Source organism: Gekko japonicus, unplaced genomic scaffold, assembly GCF_001447785.1.
Source record: "Gekko japonicus isolate JY-2015 unplaced genomic scaffold, Gekko_japonicus_V1.1 scaffold4903, whole genome shotgun sequence".
NCBI classification, from domain to species: Eukaryota; Metazoa; Chordata; class Lepidosauria; order Squamata; family Gekkonidae; genus Gekko; species Gekko japonicus.
In genome coordinates, this window is record NW_015168183.1 from 60,126 (window position 1) to 70,703 (window position 10,578).

General features: G+C 48.0%; 1 protein-coding gene across 1 annotated transcript in view; it reads left to right on the top strand.

Annotated features, from left to right (window-relative positions):
• Positions 1-632, top strand: part of LOC107113639 (free fatty acid receptor 2-like) — a 1,042-nt gene extending 410 nt beyond the window's left edge. The window contains exon 2 of the mRNA XM_015414989.1: positions 6-632. Within this exon, the coding sequence (XP_015270475.1) occupies positions 6-632 (627 nt within the window). The remainder of the gene's footprint in view (positions 1-5) is intronic.
• Positions 633-10,578: the final 9,946 nt, after the last annotated feature.

Consider the following 10,578-nt stretch of genomic DNA (forward strand, 5'->3'; position numbering starts at 1 on the left):
TCTGGCTCTTGGCCTGCTCCCACTGCAGCATCGTCTACATTGTCCAATACCACGTGGGCAACGTCAGTGAGACCAGCCCCACTCCGGCCAACGTCTCCAAATGCTATGAGAAGTTTTCCCCTGACCAGCTCCGCATCCTTCTCCCCGTCCGGCTGGAACTCTGCCTTTCCCTCTTCTGCCTCCCATTCCTTGTCACCCTCTTCTGCTATGTCAACTTGATCCGCATCCTGACCTCCTTGCCCAACATCCAGGCCCGCAGGAAGCAACGGGCCGTGGGTCTGGCCGTGGCCACTCTGTTCAATTTTGCCATCTGCTTTGCTCCGTACAACATCTCCCACATTGTGGGCTTCATCCAGAACCAGAGCCCACCTTGGAGAGTGTACGCTTTGCTCCTGAGCACCCTCAATGCCTCCTTGGACCCGGCGATCTTCTATTTCTCCTCCACCGCCATCCAGCAGACTTTCGCCAATTGTTTTGCCAACCTGGGCCGCAAACTCCAGAACTTTTTGCCACGGTGTTACTGGCTGTGCTTTGCCTGCTGTGACACCGAGGGAGAAAACAACGGGACTGACAAATCGTCTCTCTCAAATCTGGGGGAGCTGGCGATTGAAAGGATTGGCAAGAGGAGGTAGCCTTTGAAGGACATTCCTTGGAAGTACATCAGAACTTTGCTGGAGGACTGAAGGACCCGCTTCCCCGTGGCTCTCAAATGGCCCCGTAGCCTCCGCGAAACCCCAACCTACCTCACAAGGAAAATCTTCAGAGTTTATGGGACTTTTCTTGTGGTCAGCCCATCGGATGAGCATCCGCTGGACTGAACAAATCACTTGAGAGTAAGGACAATCAGCTAAAGCCATAGAACAAATTTTATCCGATAGGTTGAGCTGGTCTACATAAAGCACCCTGACTCTATGCAGGCACAAAGAGATCTAAGACAGATTCCTTGGGAACTGACCCTCAACAATCCCCGACTAGCTTACTGCCTGTAATGGGGAACTCAGCTTTTGTTTGTACACATGGATCACTGAATCAGACCCTTGGTCGATTGAGGTCAGTATTGTCTACTCAGACCGGCAGTGGCTCTTAGGCTTGCCAAGACCCCCCGGGGGGCGGGGAAAACCCCGCCCCAGAGGCCCTTCCTGGTGACGTGGTCGCAGTGCGCGCGCTCCAGGAAGAAGCTGGGAGTCCCCCGCTCCGACAGCAGGTAAGACTTGGCAACCCTAGTGGTCTCCAGGGTCTTGGGCACCAGAGGCCACACAAAGGGGGGGGGAGTTAGGAACACTTAACTGTGTACAATCCAAATGTGAATATATACAGTGCAAACAGTACAGTGTAATTAGAGATTTTAAACTTTTTGTTGAGGAGATTTAATCGAGGCCTTATCGATCTCATAATATTGACACGGTGTTGTTTCAGAGAGAGGCCTTTTGGATTTCCACAGCAGACGCATGATCTCCTAAGGGCCTCAATGATTGTTTGGATTTGTTTGCCTTTGTGTGACATATCTTTTTATTTGGATTGTTTGGATTTGTTTGCCTTTGTGTGACATATCTTTGTGTTTGGATTGTTTGGATTTGACCACCTTTGTGTAACATCTTTCTTTTTTTGTTTCCGCCTCCTCAAAATCCTAGTCATCATGACATGGCAATTTTACAGGGTTGCTGTCCCTTTAAAAATTTGGCTCCTCGGCTCACATATAAGTCAGAGTGATGCGATTTTTTTTCCATTTACCTCAGACTCTTTGTTATCAGAGCTGTACATGAAAGATGATCAGAACTGTATATGAGAAATCAGATCATGGGTATTTTTAGAATCCTAAGTGTAAGCTCTTTAACTTCCTTTTTTTGCATCCTTTTTCCTTTCTAGCTTTGTTTCGACTAATTGGTTTATACTTCACGTATTGCAGATATAGGATTTAAATGCCCCCCCTTTCCCTCTATGATTGGCTGATAGGTGTCATTTTTTTTCTGCTGCAAATAAGTCCACTTAGATGCTGCATCATACATGAAGATGTTTTGACTCTTGCCTTTTATAGACAGTCGACAACAACCGTACCAGGCCATTCTGCAACGGGACTGTAACAGAAACAATTCCGAAGAAGATACTGAAGTGGTGTATTAATTAGCCGGCAGACTGTCAGTTGTTATCTATATACTGTTAGTGATGTGTGGGCCCCATCTGCAGATACTTAAATCCACAGATTGGGGCCACAGCAAATCTGGGGAATGCACTTACCTCTTGTGGTTGGTGGTGCTGAGGAGCCATGCTGTGTCCAGTAGTGATAGCTGCTCAGTCCGACACTCTGCAGAGTCCTGCAGCAGCTGTGCAGCCCAGGAGCCATGCAGCAGTGGCCATCAGCCCGGGATCTGCGCTGGGCCAGGTGTTGTGTGGGCCCGGCGAGAAAGTGTGAGGGAGGGAATCCTCCTTCCGAGCAGTGTTCCCTCTAAGCTGAGTTGGTGTGAGCTAGCTCACAGTTTTCTAGCCTCCAGCTCACAGATTTTTGCCTTCGCTCAGGAAGGATGGCCCCAGAGCAAACTGATTTATGCAATAGCCAGATTGCTCGCTCACAACTTTAATGGCAGTAGCTCACAAAGTAGAACTTTTGCTCACAGGACTCCACAGCTTAGAGGGAACATTGCTTGCGAGTATTGCAGGCCTACACTTGTACGTTACTAATGCTCATATTTCGCTGTATCATATACTGAAATTTTATAATTAATAGTCACTACATACAGGGACTCTTCACTAATTGCACTGCACTGTTTGCACTGTATATATTAATATTTGGTTTGTACACAGTCAAGTATAGATATCAGCCTTCCCCCACCCCCCTTTTGTGTGGCCTGTTATACTTAGTACCTGTTGTGGTTTTCTACAAGGGTCTCTCCTCCCTTTTTTGGTCTGCAGGGTCAAAGGCAGAAGTCTTTCATATCGCCTACTACTAGATCTTTTCAACTGGAGATGCCTGGGATTGAACCCAGGACCTTCTGCATGCCGAGCAGATGCTCTACCGCCAAGCCATGGCCCTTTCCAGGTTGTGTACTTGCACTTTAGCTTTTTGTCTGCTACCGTTGATGTAACATTGTTTTCAAGCCAGCATGGACCATTCTGGGAACTGGACCCTGGACAACCATAGATAATGCAGTTCTGCTGGCAGTGTTGGTTAGACTCTTCTGTTGGCATCCTCAGGGAATGTCAGCATCGGGATTTCTTGTATAACATTTGAGAGAGAGCCTGGAACTTACCTGAATCGACAGATGAGCTGTCATCCTGAATACAGACTGCAGAAACCTTGGAGCAGTTAACACAATGATAGATTTTAAAAGAGAAAAAAGAAGAAGAAATGCTATTGGGTCTATCAAGAAGGGATCCTTGCCTGCTGTGTTAATACCGAAGGCGATTGATTGTAACGCGCTCCATGGATTAACAAACAGACCTTTGATTGCCTTTCATTGCATGATTGTGCGTCGTTCCACAAAAAGCCAGGAAAGATTTACAGAGGCTTCTCCTCCAGCTCCCCTGACAAATAGGGTTGCCAATTTCCAGATGGAGACTAGAGATTCCCCAGAATTACAATGGATCTCCAGATAACAGAAACAAATTCTGCTGGAGAAAATGGCAACTTCGGAATGTGAACTGTACAGCATTATACCTGCTGATGAAGCCCTTTCGCTTCCCAACCCCTGCCGGTTTGGTGTAGTGGTTAAGAGTGTGAAAGTTAATCTGGGGGAACCGGGTTTGATTTCCCCACGCCTCCACATGCAGCTGCTGGTTTGACTGTGGGTCAGTCACAAGTTCTCTAGGAGCTGTTCTCTCAGGAGCAGTCCTTGAAAGAGCTCTCTCAGCCCCACCCTGCCTCACAGGGTGTCTGTTGTGGGGAGGGGAAGGGAAGGGGATTGTAAGCCACTCTGAAATTCCTCCGGTGAGTGAATGCGGGGTATAAATCCAATCTCCTCCTCCGCCACCTCTTCCTCCTCTAGGCTTCACCTCCCCTTCCCGAACTCCATCCTCCCCAGGATCTGTCCCCAAGTCTCCAGGAATACCCCAGCCAGGAGTTGGCAACCCTTGTGTGATAGCTTGTAGGTGAGAGTAAAGCCACCACCTGCTCATGTTTTGATAGACACACCTTAGGCGCACGGGAGCCAGATCACTTATTATGGACAGAGTTTTTTCCAGATGTTTTTGATCTTTCATTTAAGAAAGGAAATCCCAGTGGAAAACACCTACACGTGGATTGCATGAGGGCAACTTCCCCAGAATCCTTCCTGCACCACACTGGGTTCAAAACTATTGCAACAGCGCCACCTCCTGTGTGAAGCAGGAATCGTTCATTAGCCAAAGCTCCAAAGATTGTTGTAAGGAGCATTGGTCATGAGTATTCTGTTTCCAAACTCTGTATTCCATTGTCAGAATTATTACAGGGCTCTGGCCACACAAACAATCATACTGTGGCCAGAAGAACGATGGAGGTATAGTGTTCAGAGTGCTGAACGAGGACTGGGAGACCTGAGTTCAAATCCTCACCCCTCCACGGAAGCGTGCTGGGTGACTGTGGGCTAGTCACTCACTCTCTGACTAATCTACCTCACAGGGTTGTTGTGGGAATACAGTGAAAAAGGAGAGGCATTCTTGCAGCCAATGGCTGTGGACTGCGATCCGGGGCACAGGGACAGAGTGGAGAACGGTCTCTGCAGGAGTTACGCGTGAGACAGCGAGTTCACAATTCAGATGCATATCCTTTTGCCTGTCAACATATTGGATGAATTTAATTACCCCTGGTTACCAGATTAAAAGGTGATAACTATGGGGCTCCCAAATGGACATGCGCCCTTCCCCATTTTGTGGTTGCCCCCTGAGCTACTTGGGGTTTTTTGTTTTAGAAAGCTGCAGGCTGTGAGTCAACACTGGTCCTTTCCGCACTTGGATCTCATCCCTGGGTTATTAGGAAGGGTATTGAAAACAGATCAGCCAATATCATAATGCCCCTATATAAATCAATGGTGCAGCCTCATTTGGAATACTGTGTGCAATTCTGGTCACCACACCTTAAAAAGGATATTATAGCTTTGGAAAAAGTGCAGAAAAGGGCAACTTGAATGATAAAAGGGTTGGAACACTTTCTCTATGAGGAAAGGTTAAGGCGCTTAGGGGCTCTTTAGCTTGGAGAAACGACAACTGAGGGGTGACATGATTGAGGTTTACAAGATTATGCATGGGAAAGAGCAGGTAGAGAAAGAGGTACTTTTCTCCCTTTCTCACAATACAAGAACCTTTGGGCACTCCATGAAATTGCTGAGCGGTCGGGTTAGAACAGATAAAAGGAAGTACTTCTTCACCCAAAGAGTGATTAATACATGGAATTCACTGCCACAGGAAGTGGTGGCGGCTACAAGCATGGACGGCTTCAAAAGGGAATTAGATAAGCATCTGGAGCAGAGGTCCATCAGTGGCTATTAGCCACAAGGTATAGATAGGGACTCTGGGGCAAGTGATGCTCTGTCTTCTTGGTGCTTGGGTGGGTCAACAGTGGGAGGGCTTCTAATGTCCTGGCCCCACTGGTGGACCTCCTGATGGCACTGGTATTTCTGGCCACTGTGTGACACAGAGTGTTGGGCTGGATGGGCCTTTGGCCTGATCCAACATTGGCGTCTCTTTTGTTGTTATGTTCTTATGTTCTGGCTTTATCAGAGTTCCACTCAGGACACTATACCTTGCACTTACGCCTGGTTATAACAGCATCCATTTATCTGGGGACAAGTGTGGGGCAAAACTGGGGTGACCTCAGTGTAATGTGGAAACAAAAAAATACCCCAAGATAATTACAGGGGTGAACTCGCGTGCAGTGTAGAATGTAAGTTCGGGGACAGGGTTGAACCAGGATTTAAGGTCTAGTGTGGAATCAGCCATTGACTCTCCCTGGCTCCGTTCTAGGGTGGGAGGAATGGGATTATGATGTATGGAATGTATTAAGGAGTGCCTGTCTGCCCACCCTCCTTTGACCACTGATGGCAAGCCTAGAAAGGAGCGAGGCTGGGAGTTTTGCTACCCCCCATCCTAAATGAGCAATTCTAACCAGATTGACTCCAAATCCCATGCAGATCTATTCAGTGGGGCTTACTCCTGGGGAAACGTTCTTAAGATTGCACTGTAAAATGCCTAACCTGTTAAGGTGAGCTCTGCCTTATCAAATGGGTCTGTAAATAAAGTAACCTATTTATTATTACAAAAGTGTTCTTCTTTGGCTGTTCTATGGACGTGGAAGGGGGAGGGCTGTCTGGGTAAGGGGCCGTGGGCTGTCTGGGCCGGGGGAGGGGGAATAATCAGGGCTTGTTAACAGAAATTCCTCACCAGTCAAAGCTGATTTGACCCTGTACATACCGTGACCTGGAAAGCAGACGCTAGCCTGATCTTGTCAGAGCTCAGAAGCTAAGCAGGGTTGGCCGGGGTTACCATTTGGATGGGAGACTGCCAACAAAGACGGCAGTTGTGAGGGACACAGAGGCAGGCAACGGCAAAGCCACCTCTCGACATCTCTTGCCTTGAAAACCTCAAGGGGTTGCCGTAAGTCAGCTGCGACTGAATGACAAGAAACAAAAACAAAACGGAATGAAGCTGAGCCGGAATAAGGAGGGGGTGCTTTTTATGAAACACTCCCCCCCCCCATTCTGTTTGGGAGATGGTCAGGTTAAAAATGTTCACTTCACTGCAGTGGTACCTCACAACACAATTCGTCCCCCAAAGAAGGGGGATATCAAACCCTGGAACAAGCTGGAGCTTATATACCCCCCAGTGCCTAATAATAATAATAAATAATTTTGGTGTAGTGGTTAAGTGCACGGACTCTAATCTGGGAGAACCGGGTTTGATTCCCCACTCCTCCACTTGCACCTGGATGGAAGCGGCACGGCAAAGGGGTGTGTGTTTTGTTTTGTTTTTAACCTGAAGTATGCGCATGCCCCGTTGGGTGCTTGTGCACATCCCTGGAGACTTGGGGAAAAAAAACTTTTCGCTGGCACCTGACTCATAGCGAGGGACTCCAAGGCCTGGAGGATTTCAAGACGCGATGAGCAGAGGCAGTTTTCCATTACTTTCCTCTGCTGTCTTCCTTGGTTGTCTCCCATCCAAGTACTAACCAGGGCTGAGAGACCCAGTTTGGTGTAGTGGTTAGGAGCGCAGACTCTAATCTGGGAGAACCGGGTTTGATTCCCTACTCCTCCACATCCTGCTGCTGGTGTGACAAGTTCTTTCAGAGCTGTTCTCTCAAGAGCAGTTCTCAAAAGAGCTCTCTCAGCCCCACCTGCCTCACAGGGTGCCTGTTGTGGGGAGGGGAGGGGAAGGGAAAGGGATTGTAAGCTGCTCTGAGACTCCTTTGGGTAGTGAATGGTGGGGTATAAAGTCAATCTCTGCTCTCTTCTGTTCTCTGAACCTGCTTAGCTTCCGAGATTTGATGAAACTGGGCTAGCAGCTGCTTTAAGCCCCTTCTTAGGTATAGGTTTTGTGGCAACGATTTTATCAGTATAATCTCCCATGGCCTCCGAGAAGGGTCCTTTGAGAAGGAAGCAGAATCAAGGACCCTTTGCATTCCAGCAAAGCTCACCTGCAAGCCTAGGACCTGGGAAGAGGAATCAATACCACCTGAGAATAACTCAGAAGAACCTGGCTGTGGGTACGTTGAAGTGGGCCCCAAATAATCCCTGGGAACTACCGCTATGCCTTTTGCCTCCTGTGGGCACTTCTACCCATTCCAGGACCTCCTGAAATCATACCCTACATATAAGACAGCAGCTGAAGCTCCTGCTAGGAAGAGGAGCTGTCTCTTGGGCTTCCTTCCCACAATCAGGTGGAAGAATGTTGGAATTCAGCCAGGCTAACCTGATCTCAGCAGACCTTGGAAGCTAAGCAGGGTCAGCCCTGGTTATTACTTGGATGGGAGACCACCTAAGAAGACCGGGTGGATAAACATAGGATGGCAATTGCAAACTACCTCTGCTTGTCTCTTGCCTTGAAAACACAACTGGGTCACAATAAGTCAGCTGCAACCTGACGGCACTTTCCGCTACCACCAGGCCTGGGACTGGGTCCAGGAGGAGGACCAGACAGATTTCCTTCAACAGCTGCTTGGGCTTTGCTCCTACAGTATTAGAGCCTTGTGGATTTATAAGCGCTAGTTATCTGATTGGACAGTTCCTGTGCTATTTCCACATGCTGGCCTTGAGCCTGCTTCTTGCCCTAGTTGGACAGCTCCCCTCTGCTAGATCTTGCTTCTTGTCTCTTTGGACTTGTTCCACTAGTTAAGATGCCAAATGCAAGCCACCAGTCTCCAGAGTTGAGGAGAAGAGACAAGTCATTGGGTGGCAAAGATCTGAACTTCATTCATCTTGGTCACTGATGCTCCCCACCCCCATTCACTGTGTGTAGATTGCTGTCAGGTTGCAGTCAACTCATGCGGGGGTTCCAAGGCAAAAGATGGACAGAGGTGGCTTGCCATTGCCTACTTCCCTGGACTTGCGTGGTGGTCTCCCATCCAAGTACTAATCAGGGCCAACCATGATTAGCTTCTGCTGGCCATCCCCATTCACTGCTTCTGTTGTATTCAGGGAGTCCCCCTCGTGTTGACAAGAAATGCTACATACTCTGGCTCCTGCTAAGTGGAATGGACCTGTTCAAAGGCAGTCTACTTGAATATTAGCTTGCTGGGAATTCTGGTCCAAACAAACCCTTGAAAAGATCTGTTCGTTGGATTGCTCTGATCTTGCCTGGTTCTAATAAGGTGACTGGCTCCAGTTGGGAGAGAGATTCTCTGCAAAGACCTAACCTTTTAGTCTGTGGGTTCAGGTGGGTAGCCATGTTGGTCTGAAGCACTAGAACAAAGTTTGAGTTCAGTGGCACCTGTAAGACCAGCAAAGTGGGCATGCACATAAAAACCTTATACCCAGAATTAAACTTTACTGGACTTAAAGGTGCCACTGGATTCAAACTTTGTTCTTTTAGCCTGTGATCATGGATGCTTCCTGGGGAATTCTCAGTTTAAAAAAAGTAACATTTTAAACAGCTGGTTTGACCAGGTCCATGTTTCCAGCAGTAAGCAATGTATTTTGGATCCAGAGCAGACCCAGTGTCAAAATCTGCACTTCCTCGTGGAAGGAATAGAATACTGCAGAGAATCCAATGACTCTGTTCTGAAACTGAGGCCAAGTTCAGACTGGCAGTTTGGCCCGGCGGCCAAACATTTCGGTAGCGTTTCAGTAGCGGATTAAAGTGGCAGATTCACACAGGCACATCTTTCAGGCATCCCCCAGCTGTACTCAAGACGTCTTGTGCCACTTCCCTCCCGAGTTAAAAGTACCAGGTGAAAGTGGTAGCAAACAGTGTGTCGAGCGGGTTGATTCCAGTTCCCTGAGTGTGAACGCAAGCGCTGCTAAGGCGGGAAAAACCTGCAGTAATTGATAATAGGCGATGGCTGTTTTTGCGGCAGGCATCCATGCATCCATGCACCCATGCACATAGGCGCATGCAGCGGAGTGCAGAAACAGCCGCTAACAGCCCACCAGGGGCAGGCCAACAGTGTGAATGCTCCCTTGTTCTATCCTCCCCCTTCATTCGTTGCAGTGTGAACGGGAATACCAAGCCGTTCCGGGTCTGTTCCGGGTCTTCTTTGCCATGACTCCCTAGTCCTTCAAATTGCCAGTCTGAACTCGGCCTGATAGTAAGACAGGCAGGCATAGAGTTGGGGCTTCCTCCTGCCCAAGAAAATTGCTTACCAGAAGGGGGTTGGGCCATGGCTGAGATTGCCCCAAAGGCTACAGATTGTGGGTGGTGGTGGTGGTTTGCACTGCCTTCAGGATCAGCCGCGGCCCTTGTACTGAGGATAAAAGCATCCCTGCTTCATATTAAGGGCCGAACTACCCAGTATCTTAGAATGGATCTCCTGCACTTTTTATCATATCAAATGCAGCCATGGGAGAAGGGAAAGTTGCAGAAGCCAGGGCGGTGTAGTGGGTAGACTTCCGGACTCAGATCTGGGAGTCCCAGGTCCTGATCCCCACTCTGCCTGCCGGGTAACCTTGAACACTCATCCTAACTGACCCCACAAGGTCATTGTGAGGATAAAATGGGGGAAAAGGGGAGAATTATGCAAGCAGTGGTGGGTCATTTTCTCCACAAAGAAGGATGGTCTGCTTTATGAGCTAAATCAAGACCAACTCTATTCCTGCTAAATCAAGAAATAGACAAGAAATGATCTAGTCCTGGCCTAGCAAAGGACGATATACTGAAACTTGGGGAAAGCGAGTCCTTATTAACCCTGCTCTATCAGAACCTCCTGTTCCTTGTGAGTTATTCCCTCCCCCTCCCCACCCCCACGAAAAACTCACAATCCAGGATCAGGAGGGAACTACAAAACATACATTTGCCACTTGTTCTAACTGTATATAATATGTCAGCCATAGTTTTATGGTTTTAATTATTTTAAATTTGTCCATCACCTAGAGCCCCACATTTGTGGGGATTAGGCAATTTATAAATGTAATGTAATAAAATAAATAAATGAATAAATAGTTTAAAAATGTATAGAAGACA